The sequence below is a fragment of the Sapajus apella genome, unplaced genomic scaffold (genome assembly GCF_009761245.1).
Source record: "Sapajus apella isolate SASKATOON/1434 unplaced genomic scaffold, GSC_monkey_1.0 scaffold166, whole genome shotgun sequence".
In the NCBI taxonomy this organism is placed as follows: Eukaryota; Metazoa; Chordata; class Mammalia; order Primates; family Cebidae; genus Sapajus; species Sapajus apella.
The window spans coordinates 531,203-547,552 of NW_022437106.1; the positions used below are offsets into that span (position 1 = coordinate 531,203).

Below are 16,350 nucleotides of genomic sequence, written 5' to 3' on the forward strand. Positions count from 1 at the left end.
TCGGGGGTCTCACAGCATTTCCAACTGAGAGCCCAGAGCAGACTCTGACCCATGTATTTATTCTTTACTTTCCAGTGATAAGTTTTACAAGCGGATTCTCTGTTCTTTCATAGGTTAAAAGTGAACTAACCAGGCAGCTAGTGTATTAAAGATAAACTAGAGGTTAAAGATAAACTAGGCAGCACTCTTTATGAAGGAACAAAGGAAAGAGTCACATATCCTGTGTTCAAAGAACTAAATCATCTGGTGTGAGACATATTCATATTGGTTACTGCTTTATAACGCATTGAGCAGTTTTCCACTTTTGGGGGCAGTTTTCCACTTTGGGGGGCCGACTAGGTTTTCCTTGCTGCCACTTGCAGTAAACAGTATGATACATCATGCATGTCAGAATTTGCTCTCAACACCCATGGCATGGAGCAGCATCCAACATATTTGTTGGATGGATGGATGGGCAGATGATAGGAAGCTCTGTGTTTGTTTTCCCTTCTCCCTCTGTCTTCCTCTTCCTGCGGCTTTCTACTGCTCCTTTCTCCTGCTCCCCGGGCCTGCTCTGCTGGGCTGCAGCATCTGGGAAATCGTGGGGCAGGCGGACGGTGGGCTGTCAGTGCTGCGGACCTTCCGGCTGCTGCGCGTGCTGAAGCTGGTGCGTTTCATGCCTGCCCTGCGGCGCCAGCTTGTGGTGCTCATGAAGACCATGGACAACGTGGCCACCTTCTGCATGCTGCTCATGCTCTTCATCTTCATCTTCAGGTGAGCCCACCCTGCTGGGGGCCACACCTCAGGGCCTGCTGGGGCTGTGCTGGGGAGCCTGGGGGATGTGGTCCTCCGTGCTTCTCTGGACAAAGCCACCTGGACCTGGGTGTGGAGCCTGACACCGTCCCTCAATCTCCTGTGGCTCTCAGCAAGCATGACCCCCAGAGCCTCAGTGTTCACTTCTGTAAAGTGGGACCAATACTGCCCGGATTCCCCCTACTCAGCATTTTACTGAGTTGACTGAGAATGAAACAAGGTGGCTGGGCGGTTTGGTGCATGTGAGTCTGATGAGCCACTCCCATCCTTTCCCCAGCATCCTTGGGATGCACATTTTTGGCTGCAAGTTCAGCCTCCGCACGGACACCGGAGACACGGTCCCCGACAGGAAGAACTTCGACTCTCTGCTGTGGGCCATTGTCACCGTGTTCCAGGTTAGTGGCCGCTGTGTGTCCTTGTGTGTTGGGGAAGCAATGGGACAGTGGGCTGGGGAGGGGCCGGGATTGACAGCCCCCATGCCTCCCTGTAGAGCGTATGCCTGGACTAGGGGTGCCCCAGGGCTGACTGTGTCTCCTCAACAGATCCTCACCCAGGAGGACTGGAACGTCGTTCTCTACAATGGCATGGCCTCCACCTCCCCCTGGGCCTCCCTCTACTTTGTTGCCCTCATGACCTTCGGGAACTATGTGCTCTTCAACCTGCTGGTGGCTATCCTGGTGGAGGGCTTCCAGGCGGAGGTGACTGTGGTCTTGGCAGCGGAAGCACCCCCACAGGGCCTGCAAAAGACTGGGCAAGGGCGAGGTGGCCTGGATGGGGGAGGGACTGCAATTCAAATTTCTTTTATTTTTTGAGACGGAGTTTTGCTCTTGTTGTACAATCTGTAGTGTAATGGTGCAATCTCAGCTCACTGCAACCTCCGCCTCTTGGGTTCAAGCGATTCTCCTGTCTCAGCCTCTAGAGTAGCTGAGATTACAGGCGTGCTCCACCACACCCAGCTAATTTTTTGTATTTTAGTAGAAACGGGATTTCACCATGTTAGTCAGGCTGGTCTTGACCTCCTGACTTGTCTGGCAGGTAGCCTATCCCCAAAGGAGGGGTTTACCGATGAGGTGGTGAGCTCTTCATCATAGGAAGCATGCAAGTAGATACTGCATCTGTGATCCCTGCTCTCCCCAAGGGCTGCAGGACTAGGCTTCTCCATCTCTGAGATTCGAAATCCCCTAAGATCAGGGACTCGGCCCTGCTCCCTGCATCCTCTGAGGCTCTGGGGATGCGTGCAGTCAAGCAGATTTGGCTTTGTGGCCTAGGGTCCTGTTAGCATCTCATTTCCCTTTTCCAGCAGTTTTCCCATCTGTAAAATGGCAGTGGAAACACCCGTTGAAAAATTCAGGAGGGAGCTGGGAAGGGAGGAGCTGGGCTGATCTACATTCTAACGTGAGGGACGCTCTCCCAGGGTGATGCCAATCGCTCCTACTCGGACGAGGACCAGAGCTCATCCAACATGGAGGAGTTTGACAAGCTCCAGGAAGGCCTGGAGAGCAGCGGAGGTAAACAGGCCCTTGCTTGTCACCTACAGGGCCAAGAGCCTTCCCCCCAGATCCAAGTGGGCAGAGGGGACAGTGTCTGACTTCCCCTCAAGCCCAGGCTCAGGGACTGCTACTTCTCTATGGTTTGTTATCTACCTTCATACTTGGAAGAAATGTGAAATCTCAAAAAGAGGTCAGTGACATCCTGGGATTCTAGGCACAGGGGTAGCTGCAGCCCGCCACATCCCTCCACACAGCAGGGCCCCTTGGTTACTGCCTCAGGGTCTCAGGTTTCGGCCTATGTTCTGGTCCTGCCTGGCACCACCGGGCAGCTTGGAACAAGCGTCTCCCAGTGTCTTTCTTAGTAACCGGGGTGGGCAGTCCCTGCCTTGTTTCCCACAGTGGACATGGCAGTGAGGCTCCAGGCTGGTCCTGAGCATGGAAGGCAAGGGGTCCACACATACCTAAATAAAGCTGAGAGCCCTGCAGGCAGAGTGGAGGGGAGGTGCTGTGATGGGGTGCAACCAGGAAGACTTCCTGGTAGATGAAGCCTCCTCAGAAAAGCTCTCCATTTCTGCTCCTTCCTTGTTTGTTTGTCTTGTGCCTCCCTTGCTCTTGTTCTGTCCTCTCTGCCTTCTGTCCCTCCCCCGTCTCCATCTCACTCCTCCAGATCCCAAGCTCTGCCCAATCCCCATGACCCCCAATGGGCACCTGGACCCCAGTCTCCCGCTGGGTGGGCACCTAGGTCCTGCTGGGGCCATGGGACCTGCCCCCCGACTCTCACTGCAGCCGGACCCCATGCTGGTGGCCCTGGGCTCCCGAAAGAGCAGCGTCATGTCTCTGGGGAGGATGAGCTATGATCAGCGCTCCCTGGTGAGTTCTTATGGGGAGCTCCCGATAGGATCTTCCTGCTGGGTGTGCGTGGAGGGGCCCTGAAGAGAGGTACCTGCCAGTCCAGCCTCAGACTCTGGTGCCCAGCCGAAGTCAGACAGGGGCATGTCTGTTGCATTCCTGGGTGCCCAGTGCCACAGCAGGACCTGGCAATAAGGAATGAATGCCTAGTGCTAGTGGGGTCTGCTGCAGAGAACTGGGTTTTCATCTCAGCAGCAATGTGTTGGGTAAAAAGAGCTGGCTTTTGGGGTCAGGCAGACTGCAGCTTGAATCCAGCTTCTGCCACCTCCAAGCTGTGTTACAATGAGCAAATTACTGCCCTTCTCTGAACCTCAGATTCCTTACGTGTAAAATGGGAAGATGGCCCTAATTTGCTGTACCTTCCTCAAGGGAAGTGAGGTGGCAGGAGGGGATGTAACCTCCGGGTCATGTGCCCACATGTCCCTGTGGATGTGGACGGAATGAGGTGGGACAGGGAGAGGAGCTCTAGGGTCAAGCCCATTTCATCACCACTTGCCAGGCGGGTGGCACTCTTAGGGCCACAGCGGGGGTGCAGGCTGCCTTCCTGCACCTGGTGACCCACCCATGGGTGTGCCTGTGGGGCACTGACCCGGGCGGGGTCTCCTCCCAGTCCAGCTCCCGGAGTTCCTACTATGGGCCGTGGGGCCGCAGCGGGGCCTGGGCCAGCCGTCGCTCCAGCTGGAACAGCCTCAAGCACAAGCCATCGGCCGAGCACGAGTCCCTGCTCTCCGCGGAGCGTGGTGGCGGCGGCGCCCGGGTTTGCGAGTGTGCGGGGGACGAGGGGCCGCCGCGGGCCGCGCCCCTGCACTCCCCGCACGCCCACCACGCCCATCACGGGCCCCATCTGGCGCACCGCCACCGCCACCACCGCCGGACGCTGTCCCTCGACACCAGGGACTCGGTGGACCTGGCCGAGCTGGTGCCCGCGGTGGGCGTCCACCCCCGGGCCGCCTGGAGGGCGCCGGGCCCGGCCCCTGGGCACGAGGACTGCAATGGCAGGATGCCCAGCATCGCCAAGGACGTCTTCACCAAGATGGGCGACCGCCGGGATCGCGGGGAGGATGAGGAGGAGATCGACTACGTGAGTGGGGGCGGGGCCGAAGGGGACCGGAGCGGTGGGATTGGAAAGAAGGGGGTGCGGCCGCAGGTAGCGGGGCCCGAGCGGGCGTGGCCGGGGCGTGGCCGGAGGGGCTGGGGCTTCAGGCGCGAGGCAGGAGGGGCGGGGCCGGAACTGCCCACACCTGAACTGGGCCCGCTCCTGGGAGAGAAACCCTCGCTGGCTGCACCGGATGGGCAGAGTTCGGAGGTGACCATGCGACCCCAGTTGGCGGGATGGCCGCATGGGCGGAGACGGGAAGCCCTGCGCAGCGCTGACCCCTGGCGCTCCGTCCTCCTCTCGCCAGACCCTATGCTTCCGCGTCCGCAAGATGATCGACGTCTATAAGCCCGACTGGTGCGAGGTCCGCGAAGACTGGTCTGTTTACCTCTTCTCTCCTGATAACAGGTGTGCGGGGTCAGGCCTAGGGTGGGGGTTAGAGTAGGGGTGACTTGGGAGGGACAGGTCTCTGCCGAGCCAGCCAGGGCCATTGGTGGCGCTCTCTCAGACCACAGCAGACCCTGCCCGCCCAGAGGTTGGGGGTCTCCAGGGGAGAGGGAGGGGACGGATGTTGGTGGCCAGGCTCTCCTCTAGTCTAGGCCATCCCTGTGCTGGGGACTAGGTTGAACCATCCTCAAGTAGCCTGTAGGGCTTGCATCTGGAGGGAACATCAGGAGGCTTCCTGGAGGAGGAGGCCTTTGTGCTGGGCTGTGGAGGCAGGTGGCATTCCAGTAGGCACAGCAGGGTCTGAAGAGGAGTAACCTGGTCCAGGGGCAGGAAGCAGCCTAAGGGAAGGCCTGGGGCAGAAGCAGAGGGTACCAGGCAGTGTGGTGTCCTCCTGACAGGCTTAGGGATCTGGGCTGGGAAAGCCTCGAGAGTGCCAGGGCAAGGTGGGTGACCGGGTGGTGTGGGTGTGTGGTCAGAGGAGGCGGTGCCCGGTGGGCACCCTGAGCAGGTGTAGAGTTAGAGTTGGCACCTGTTGTGTGGCCAGAGGAGAGGAGAGGGGTTACTTCCTCGAGGCCAGCCTGGTCTGCATTTCTGCCTGGGCTCTCTGCCTCGTTCTGGCCAGGGTGGGAGGCAGCTGATGCTCAGGCGGCCCCCGCCCACCCTGCCCAGGTTCCGGGTTCTGTGTCAGACCATCATTGCCCACAAGCTCTTCGACTACGTCGTCCTGGCCTTCATATTTCTCAACTGCATCACCATCGCCCTGGAGCGGCCTCAGATTGAGGCCGGCAGCACCGTGAGTGGCTGCAGCCCTTAGGGCAGGGCCAAGCCAGGGGGCAGCTCGCCAGGGTTGAGGGAGGCAGAGACCTCACTGGGCCCCTCAAGGCGGGACAGGGATTTTGCCTCGGGAGCGGGGAAAGCCTCTCTGAACTGAAACGTGGCGGCCTCTCCTGCACACACCTTAGCCAAAGCAGAGGCTGGCCAGTGCCTGGGCAGGTCTGGGAGCCCCTGGGTCCACGGTACCTCCCAATGCTTTCAGGAACGCATCTTCCTCACCGTGTCCAACTACATCTTCACGGCCATCTTCGTGGGCGAGATGACACTGAAGGTAGCTCCTGGCTTCACCGGGGACCCCTACCAGCCCCAGCTCGGTCCCTCTGGCCCTGGGTCAGCCCCTGCCTCAGCTCATCAGTCACCTGCCATCGGCCTCATTCCACTTGTAGCCTCGTGGCCCCACCCCTCTGGGTATCAGACCCTGGGCTGGGCTCCCGCGACCCAGAAGGGGTCAGCCGCGTCCCCATTCACAGGTGTCACAAACCCGCCAGACAGAGTGGTGTAGGGAACACTGAGTGTGATGGAGGCACCTGCTGGAGGTGTGGGGCTCAGGGGAAGCCTCTGGTCTGGGGCGCTTCCCAGGGTTGGCAGTTTTGAATTGGATTTGCCAGAGGCGCCGGGAACCTAACGGGGCGGCCCGCTAGGCCCTGACCCCGCCTCGTCCCCGCTCATCACCCGTCCTCAGAGTGAGGCCTGAACTCAACTCTTCCGTTCGGCCCCTCCACTGGCCAGAGCCCGCCCCATCCCCCGAAGCCCACCGGGCCTCGCCCCACCCCCTCGTGCAGAGCCCGACTGGCCCCGCCCACCTGCCCCCTTCCTGCGGCGGCCTGACCCCGACCCCACCCCGCCCCAGGTGGTCTCGCTGGGCCTGTACTTCGGCGAGCAGGCGTACCTGCGCAGCAGCTGGAACGTGCTGGACGGCTTTCTTGTCTTCGTGTCCATCATCGACATCGTTGTGTCTGTGGCCTCGGCCGGGGGAGCCAAGATCCTGGGGGTCCTCCGAGTCTTGCGGCTCCTGCGCACCCTACGCCCCCTGCGGTGAGGACCCCTTACCGGCGGATGGGGGAAGGTGTCATGCACTGTACAGAGAAGCCACAGGGCGAATTGGGCCCTCACTTCGCCCTCCCCACCTGCCCACTCAGTCTTCCAATAGTGAGTGCCAAGCACCCTGGGCTGTTCCTAGGGGAGGGGTCTGCAGACCCTGGGGACGGGCCATGCTGGAAGAGCAGGGCTGATGGTGGACCCCAGTACTGCTACCCACGCTGCGTGTCCCCGGGTGACTCATTGCCATCTCTGGGCGTCAGTCCCTAGATCAGGGTGTGGTACAGCCCCCGAGGAGCTGGACACAGTGAGGGGTGAGGGCAGGTGCCCTGCTGCTGCTGTAGATCTGAGGCCTGGGTGCAGCTCGCCTTCTGCTCTGCCCATGTCTAGGTTGCCTGGCCGCTTTCTCTGCATTCCCGGCGGCGACTGTCCTCATGTCCTAGGGTGTTCAGCCCTGGTGAGCCCTGGGGCTCCTGCCCTGGGATGCTCAGCCCTGGTGACTCTGGGCTGAGCCAGGGCTGCCTCCTGGCCTGGCCAAAGGTTCATGTGTGCCTGGCCTCTCCCTGCCCGTAGTGTCATCAGCCGGGCACCGGGCCTGAAGCTGGTGGTGGAGACGCTCATCTCTTCCCTCAAGCCAATTGGCAACATCGTGCTCATCTGCTGTGCCTTCTTCATCATCTTTGGCATCCTGGGAGTGCAGGTGAGGGGCACCCAGGCTGGGCGGGGACTGGCCTCTGTGACTGGGGAAGAGGAAGTCTCTCCCAGCCAGGGGAGAGACTCCACATTCCAACCGCCACCACCCATTGCTGGCCAGCCATCTGCCTTGCCGGCAGTGGGCTCCCCCTCCAGGGAGGGAGACAGACACGGGCCCAGATGACTGAGCACAAGGCAGGCTGAGTCTATGAGATGAAGAGGCAGATTTATTTTTGACTTGCAATGAGAGCACCAACCTTGCCCCCACTTCCCCAGCTCTTCAAAGGCAAGTTCTACCACTGCTTGGGTGTGGACACCCGTAACATCACCAACCGCTCGGACTGCATGGCCGCCAACTACCGCTGGGTCCATCACAAATACAACTTCGACAACCTGGGCCAGGTGAGTGCTGCCCTCCTAGTCCTGATCACACCTTCCCCTCTCTCGGATGCCAGTGGCTCTGGGAATCACACACCTGGCTTCAGACTTGCACTGCCAGAACTGACACTGACTTCTCCTCTCAAGCCTGAGTTTCCTCTTCTGCAAAATGGGTAAGGGTAGCACTCACCTCTCAGATGGGATGAAGCTCAGAGGGTCTGCGTGCAATGTCCAGCAGACACCTCACCCCTACCCAGGGGACCCTGACAGGAGTTTTTAGTCAAGAGTGAATCTAGCTTTGCCACTTTCTGTAAATGTGGCCTCCCTGAGCCTCAGTTTCCTCATCTATGAAATGAGAATGTTATAACTTGCCAGGCAGGCCACGGTAGAGATGAAAAGGTATCAAGTGTATCAAGCCCTTGGCCCAGGGTGGTTCCCTCTCCCATCACCTGCCCACTGCTCTCTGCTCCATCAACAGGCAAGCCCCTTTCCGGTGTCTGCTTTCCCCTTCGTCTCCTCTCCTGGGGGCCTGCCAGGCAAGATCCATCTGGGCAGTGCCCCAGATGAGAGCCCTTAGCTGGCTGCCTCCCCTTCCCCCAGAGCTGCTCTCATTTCTCGAGGGCCTGCCCAGGAGCCCAGGTATGTCCAGATGCAGGCTTGCCTTGCCCCAGGAGCACAGGGAGGAGCAGGCTCCAGGCTCATGTCCCCACTGGCTGATGGGCAGCCTCCAGCTAGATACCACTGGAGGGCTTGCCCCCCAATGCCACCTGGGAGGGGAGCCACAGGGCCTTAGAGGGGCAGTGAGTACCCAGGGAAAGGGTGTCAGGAACCGGGACAGTCACTACCCCTGCCCCCATGGGGAAAAGATGTCTTAGGAAGCTGAGGGGGAGCCCACCTGTGGCCTTTTATGCCCGTGCTCCTGACTCCCTTCACATATGGGCTCTGCTCCAGTGCCAGCCCTGCCCCTTTGGAGCATTTTGGGTCTACCTGGCATTGGACTCTCCTGGAATTCCTTGTGGGGTGTTCTCAGCACTCAGAGCCACCTGGAGGGTTCCAGCCTGGGCTGCAGCCTCTGACTCCTCAGTGGCCCTCTCCAGCTATGTGCCCTCAGACAAGTGCCAGACCCTCATCTGTTCCAGTGTCCTCATCTATCAACGGGGACAGTGATGGCAGGTTCTTCGAATGTAGGAGCCTCCTGTGCCCTTGGTAGGGTGTTGGGGAGGGCTTCCTCTGTGTCCCCTGCCCTTCCTGCTCCTGGGTCTGAACCCTTTCTGGACACCCTCGGCACCATTCCCGCCTGGAAAGGGAAGAGGCAGGGGTCTGTGCTCTGGATGGTGGGAGGAAGGGCCCGTGCTGCCAGGCCAGAGACTCATTCCAGAACCCCATGTCCTGGCCCACAGTGGCAGGAGCAGAGGGGGGTGTGGCCACCTCTGACCCAGGGCTCCTGACTCCTCTCTTGAGCTCCTGTTGTGAGATGCTGGGGCAAACATGTCTTACCCACTAGAGTAAGAATGGCAGGGACCTTCTGGTTGAGCTTCAGCTGGCCCTCCCAGCACACCTGCCAGAAAGGCATTTGTTAGCTCCATTCTTTGGGTAAGGGGGCAGGGATTGAATTTTTTTGCCTAAGATCACACAGCTGGATAATTTCAGAACTGAGACCAAAACCCAGGACTGTGGGTCCAGTGCTCTTTCTTCTATAATAGCAACTACAGAGTATGTGGCGGGCACATAGTAGGTCATTTGGAAAGGTTTGTTGGATGAGGGTACGGCTCAACCACACAGGGAAGACCTCTTTGTCCCTCTGCCTCCCAGAGGCAGAAGAATAGAGAGCTGAGAAGGGGTGGCTGCAGCTGGAGTCACTTACACCCCTCACCCCTGCATTCCCTCTCCCTGTGTCTCCCAGGCTCTGATGTCCCTCTTTGTTCTGGCATCCAAGGATGGCTGGGTGAACATCATGTACAATGGACTGGATGCTGTCGCTGTGGACCAGCAGGTGGGTGTCGTCGGGACCAGGACAAGCCTGGATGCAGGGAGGGACATGGTGTCGTTGGGGCCTAGTGGTTTGAATTTGAAACTGGTATCAGCGAGACCCACAACCCCCGTGTCTCCCCACTGTCAACACAGCCCACCCCTCATATCCTGGCCTGAATCTTCACCATTACGGCGGCTCCTTGGGTAGCGTAAATCATTGTTCCATTTGCTTTGTCAAATCCCCCCTGTTCTGTGTGGAGAGGCATCTGAGCCACTCCTGCCTAGAGGGGCACAGAGCCTGGTGGGTGGAGAACCAAGTGCAGGCAGAGAAGAGGGGCTGAGCCAGCAGGCAGAGGAACAGAGAGGTGAGAGAGTGACGTGTTCAGGGAATTGGGAGTTGGGGGCCAGGGGTGAAAAATGAGAGAGATAGGAGGTGGGGAGAGGAGGCAGGTAGGGCTGGGTGGTCTGCAAGCTCCCGAGTGAGCCATGACAAGGGGCAAAAGTTTATTCTGAGAGCAGAGAGAGCCAGTGAGGGACTGCAACAAGAGTGGTGCCCCTGCTTTCCAGATCTGCTTGTCAGTGCAACCTCCTGAGGGCTGCTGGGTGAAGATGGATTTGGGGAGGGAGATTGGGTGGAGGAGGTCAGGGAAGAGACTCAGGCTTGGCTTTCGAGACCCCTTGGGAAGCAGGGGTTCCTCTGGGGCTAGGGAGGGACTTTAGGCAAGATGTGTGGCTGACTTGGGTTGACTGTGTCTGGACTGAGGGGGTCACTGGGAGAAAGAACAGTGAAATTTTCTAGCTTAAAACAGTGCCCAGTTGGGGGAGGCAGGGCTGTGTGCAACTCCCAGGCCTCTAATGGCCCTTTGGTTCTTGGCTTCATGGATCCCATCCAGTAAAACTCTGGAGCTGGAAGAGAGGGTGGCAATATTGGGTAGGAGTAATGAGAACACTTGGATGCATCTTCCTCTACTTCTTTGTCTGCTCTGTTCCCTCACCCCCACCAGTGCATGCATGCATGTGCATACACAGATTCCACCAAGGAATCTGTGCATCCAAGTTCTTCCCTCTGCAGGCCACCTTGTTTCCTGCCTTGTTTCTGGATGGGTGAATAAGTGGATGGATGGATGTATTGATGGATGGGTGGCTGGCTGGCTGGCTGGCTGGGTGGGTGAATGGGTGGGTGGATGGATGGGAATGGAAGGATGGATAGATGAGTGAGTAGATGGATACATGAATGGATGAGTAGATGGATGGGTGAGTGGATGGAGGGATGGGTGGATGGGTAGATGGATGGGTGGGTGGGTGGATGGCTGGATGAGTGAATGGATGAATGTGTTGATGGATGGGTGGCTGGCTGGCTGGGTGGGTGAATGGGCGGGTGGATGGATGGATGGATGGAAGGATGGAAGGATAGATGGGTGAGTAGATGGATACATGAACGGATGGGTAGATGGATGGGTGAGTGGATGGGTGGATGGATGGATGGGTGGATGGGTAGATGGATGGATGGGTGAGTGGATGAGTGAATGGATGAATGGGTGAGTGGATGGGTAGATGGATGATTGGGTGGATGGGTAGATGGATGGATGGGTGGGTGGATGAGTGAATGGATGAATGGGAGAGTAGATGGGTGGATGGATGGATGGATGGTTTGATGGGTAGATGAATGGATGGGTAGGTGGATGGGTGAGCGGATGGGTGAATGGGTGGGTGGATGGATGGGTAGATGGGTGACTGGCTGGCGCGTGGATGGATGGGTGGATACATGAATGGATGAGTGGGTGGGTGGATGGATGGATGGATGGATGGGTGGCTTGCTGGCTGGTGGGTGGATGGATGGGTGGATGCATGGATGGGTGAATGGATGGATGGGTGGGTGGATGGATGCGTGAATGAGTGGATGAGTGGGTGGATAGGTGGATGGGTAGATGGGTGAGTGGAAGGATAGGTGGATGGATGGATGGATGGATGGGTAGATGCATGCATAGGTGAATGGATAGGTGAATGAGAGGAAGAAGACAGATGTGTCCAGGAGGCAGCACCTGAGCAGGGAAGGAGAGGTGGCTTTCTTTGCTGAGCACGTTATTGTGCCATGCCCGGGGTATTTACTTCCTACCTGCTGCCTCATTTAGACTTCACAGCTGCCTTCCTGGAGGCAGGCTCAACACATCCTCACTTCATGGAGGCTCAGCCAGGTTGGGCACCTGCCCATGGCCTGATCAGCCTCCTCAGCCCTCTCTGGCTCCCCTGCAGCCTGTGACCAACCACAACCCCTGGATGCTGCTGTACTTCATCTCCTTCCTGCTCATCGTCAGCTTCTTTGTGCTCAACATGTTTGTGGGCGTCGTGGTGGAGAACTTCCACAAATGCCGGCAGCACCAGGAGGCTGAAGAGGCACGGCGGCGTGAGGAAAAGCGGCTACGGCGCCTGGAGAAGAAGCGCCGGAGTGAGTGGGTGCCTGTGGAGGGCATGGGCCACCCAGCTCTAGGCCCCTCTGCCTGGGCCTGACCCCAGCCTCCTGGGCCTTTGGAGCTAGAAGGGAACAAAAGATACAGTCCCTTTGTCCAGGGCTCAGCTGCTTTTCCCAGCATCTTCCTCTCCAGGGGACCTGAGCCCCATCAGTGTCCACCTGGAGTCCAATGGCTGACACCACTGCCAACCTGAGTGAGGCTATGGGGGGTTCAGTCCAGGCAGAGGGCAAAGGCAGAGCCTGGGTGCCCTGGGCCATGGGAACCCTGCTGTCCCTACAGGCAGGCCCAGAGCTCTTGCTATAAGCTCGTTTGGGGTAGATGGGGAGAATGAATGTTCTGCCTTCTTTGTCACCTTTCCCCACCATTTCTTTCATGGTGCTTTGGCTGGGTGGAGGGGCTCTAACACTGATTCCAGGGCCTGGGGTGGACGGACATCCTCCTTGCCCCCTCCCTTTCCTCCACCTTTCCTTCCTTCGTGCCCTGTGCCCTGTTCCTTAACCCCAACCTTCTGTGGTCTGTGCCACTCCCCCTATATCCCCTGCAGAGGCCCAGCGGCTGCCCTACTATGCCACCTATTGTCACACCCGGTTGCTCATCCACTCCATGTGTACCAGCCACTACCTGGACATTTTCATCACCTTCATCATCTGCCTTAATGTGGTTACCATGTCCCTGGAGCACTACAATCAGCCCACGGTGAGCCTTGGTCTGCCTCCCAGCCTAAGGTTACAAGGTGAGGGTGGGGTATCAGTAGGACCCCACCCCAGGGATAGGGTGGGGCAGGGGTTAGCTGACAGCAGGATCTGAGCAGCCCCTCCATGCTGAGCTCTATGCTGGGCACTGCAGTGGAAGGAGGTGCAGGACAAGTTTACCATCAGGAAGCTCAGGGCCTGGAAGGGAAGGGTCAGAGAGAAGGTGGGTCAGGGAGGCAACATTTGGACCCTGGCCTGCACATGGCTGGCAATGATTGTGGTGTGTTAAATATTGACTCTTTGCAAGGCACACTACATATATGAACTCTTTAATCTGGCAGGGGGAATCCTTTGTACAGATTTTATAGGTGAAGAAACTGAGGCTTAGAGACGTTAATCCTGTCCAAGTTGCTCAGCCATAGGTAGCGAACCAAGTCTGGAACTTAGATTTGCATTCAAAGCCTACCATGGAGCTTCAGTTACTTCCTGGGCATATGGAGACTTGGGAAAAGGGTAGAAGAACCATTTCAGGCAAACATTGGGGGTGGGTGAGGATGACCATTTCCCAGCTTGCTGCAGACAGGGTATGTGAGGGGCATATGAGGAGCAAGTGCATTCTAAAAACCTTGATGGAGTTGGAGGGGATGAAGAGGGAAGCAGAACCTCCAGGCGTGGAATTAATACCTTATTTCAAATGATAGGAGGGGAATATTATGAATGCAGGAAAAAGAAAGATAACCATTGGCAGAATGAAACAATTATTATAGAACTTCCAAATTAACAGGAAAAAAATTGGAATAATAATAGCTTACATTTACCAAGTATTGTTCTGTGTCCAGCACTGAACTATTAGCTCATTTAATTTTCATAGCAGCTTTCTAAGATGAAATGACTTACTCAAGATCATATGGTGAATAAGGAGTGAGCACTAAGCCAGGATTCAAATGTAGGCCGTCTGGCTCAGTAGCTCTTCATTAATACCCTATATTGCCTCCAAATGGGACCAGCTGGACCAGACACACAGAAATAAGAAAAAGGAAACAGAAGAAATAACAACATAAAAAAATAGTACACATTAAGATGGAAAGAATAAAACAGCATATAAATAATTACACTAAAAGTAAATGGATTAAATTCTCTCCGTAAAAGCCAGAGACTTTCTGAGTGGAGGAAGGTTGGGGAGCAGGTCATGTGCCCTGGATCATGCTTCTCTTTGCCCCCGATAGTCTCTGGAGACAGCCCTCAAGTACTGCAACTATATGTTCACCACTGTCTTTGTGCTGGAGGCTGTGCTGAAGCTGGTGGCATTTGGTCTGAGGCGCTTCTTCAAGGACCGGTGAGTGTCCAGGCTGGGCTAGGGCAGTAATAGGGTAGACTGCAGGACGAGGAAGCAGTCCTGACCCTTAGGGAAGCCTGGAGCAGCCTGAGGGGGAAAACCAGTAAGCATCTAGGTGCTGATGGACAAGTGCCCCAGCTGCTGCTTATAACTCTGAACAGGAAATGATTATGGTCTCATCTGATGGATGCAGGCCATTCTACTTGGCCCTTCTTGGCTCATCTTTGGTAGGCTCTCTGTACCCTATAGGCAGAGCATCATCTGCTTTTTTTTTTTTTTTTTTAAAGGGAATAAGTGAGGCTCAAAGAAGTTGATGGACTAGCCTAAGGCCACACAAAAGAAGCAGCCAGGTCAAGATTAGTCCTAGATGCTACAGTCCATGCCTCCCCTTCTGAAGGAGACCACAGATGTTTATTTAGCCTGATCAGCCCCTTACATGAGGGAATGATGGCTATGGGGAGCAGAGAGGGGCCTGGACCCAGTGGCATTAGGAAGAGCTAGTAACGGAGGGCAGCCACGCAACCCAATGGGTCACAATAGAAGGGTGAGGACCTGGGAGGCTCCCCCACTAAGATGTGTCTGAACCAGAGAGATCCTCATGATGCCTATTCCTGCCCTCTCATGCATGGCTGAGCAGATGGAACCAGCTAGACCTGGCCATTGTGCTACTGTCAGTCATGGGCATCACCCTGGAGGAGATTGAGATCAACGCGGCCCTGCCCATCAACCCCACCATCATCCGAATCATGAGGGTCCTACGCATTGCCCGAGGTGAGGGGCAGGGGATGGGACAGGGAATAGGGACAAGCAGGGGTGGGATGAGACTCCCCATTGCCTGATGAGAGCACACAGGAGTGGGGTGGGGAGAGGTGGGGGCAGGAGTTCTTGGGCATGGTGGGCTCCTTGCTGAGCAGGGATGAGCAAGAGCCGGGAGGCACCCAGCCAACACACATGCATGCACCCTCTGTGTGCACACACCTCCCCCACCACACAGACAGCTTTGCACAACACACATGGGCACACACTCTCACTTCCTTATAACGCCATGACCCATGGGGTCCAGTCTCAGAGTGTTATGCAAGGAACCCAGTCCAGCTGGGAAGATGGGAAACACCTCCAGCTCCTCACGGGCGTTTCTCCAACACAGTGACTGGGACACAGGGTCTTCAGAGCCTCCTTCTCCCTCCCCTCAAGGTGGCTCCTTCTTTTAAAAGCCTCCTGTCTCAGGGCAAGCCAAGGCGCCTCATGGTCTTCTGCCTGCCAGAAACTCAGCGAGTGATGCCAGAGTCTTCTTTCTCGAGAGGGGAAGGGAAGAGATGTGGCCACTCATGCTGGCCCTTTTTGCCCATGACCGTTCATGGTGCACTCATTCACACACTTCATAGACCTCTGTTCCCATGGCTATGCCTTGTCCTCTGGGGCGTTTTTTACAGTGACGCCCACACCTTGTGTCCACACGTTTTTGTGCATGCCCCACTCACCCTGTGGCTGCACCCACCCACGTTGTGTAGGCATCTGAGAGCCGAACTCTGCTTGCACGCACCTTCATGTTCTCACTCTTCTCCCGAGTTTACACATGTGCACATGCATGTGCAAACACACATCCCTGCTGCCCTGGGACTGAGTGGGCAGGGCTGGGTCTCACCTGCAGTGCTGAAGCTGTTGAAGATGGCCACAGGGATGCGGGCCCTGCTGGACACAGTGGTGCAAGCTTTGCCCCAGGTAAGAGCCACTCTTTCTGGCAGCCCTTCTAGGGGTCATCGGAGTCAAGCTGGGCGCTGGGGCATGCAGGCCCTGATTTCCCTTCTCCTTGCACCTGCCAGAGCCAGGGCAGATGCTGTCTCTGGGGATGCACTTTGAGCCGGGGCCTGAGAGGCAGGAAGGGTCCCTTTCTGCTTCTTTCTTCTGGCTTCACCACGTGGTCGCCAGTGCCACTCTGTGTCCAGCCCTGTGCACGCACTGAGGTTCCACATCATGCCCTTGGTTGCCCCCAGGCTGATGCGGGGAGACGGATGCTTCAGGGCAATGTGGGGAGGGACCTCCAGCATGCTCCAGAGAGAGAGAAGAGAGCTGGACACTTCCTGGGGCGATGAGGGAAGGCAGCCTAGGAAAGGAGACCGAGCTGGACTTCCAAGGGTGGCTTGGTAGAAGGAGGTGGCAGTGTGGATGGGGAAGTTCCAAGATGGCATTCCGGGAGGGACAG

The 16,350-nt window shown here is 57.2% G+C and overlaps 1 protein-coding gene across 2 annotated transcripts in view; it reads left to right on the top strand.

Moving 5' to 3' along the window:
- Window positions 1–16,350, top strand: part of CACNA1I (calcium voltage-gated channel subunit alpha1 I) — a 129,042-nt gene that overhangs the window by 97,095 nt on the left and 15,597 nt on the right. For both annotated transcript variants that reach the window (XM_032267162.1, XM_032267163.1), the window contains exons 12-29: window positions 568–753; window positions 1,070–1,187; window positions 1,335–1,490; window positions 2,207–2,300; window positions 2,950–3,152; window positions 3,802–4,272; window positions 4,595–4,695; window positions 5,404–5,527; window positions 5,771–5,839; window positions 6,419–6,603; window positions 7,180–7,306; window positions 7,576–7,701; window positions 9,581–9,670; window positions 11,902–12,094; window positions 12,664–12,815; window positions 14,038–14,147; window positions 14,785–14,918; window positions 15,799–15,869. In XM_032267162.1, the coding sequence (XP_032123053.1) occupies window positions 568–753; window positions 1,070–1,187; window positions 1,335–1,490; window positions 2,207–2,300; window positions 2,950–3,152; window positions 3,802–4,272; window positions 4,595–4,695; window positions 5,404–5,527; window positions 5,771–5,839; window positions 6,419–6,603; window positions 7,180–7,306; window positions 7,576–7,701; window positions 9,581–9,670; window positions 11,902–12,094; window positions 12,664–12,815; window positions 14,038–14,147; window positions 14,785–14,918; window positions 15,799–15,869 (2,710 nt within the window). The remainder of the gene's footprint in view (window positions 1–567; window positions 754–1,069; window positions 1,188–1,334; window positions 1,491–2,206; window positions 2,301–2,949; window positions 3,153–3,801; window positions 4,273–4,594; window positions 4,696–5,403; window positions 5,528–5,770; window positions 5,840–6,418; window positions 6,604–7,179; window positions 7,307–7,575; window positions 7,702–9,580; window positions 9,671–11,901; window positions 12,095–12,663; window positions 12,816–14,037; window positions 14,148–14,784; window positions 14,919–15,798; window positions 15,870–16,350) is intronic.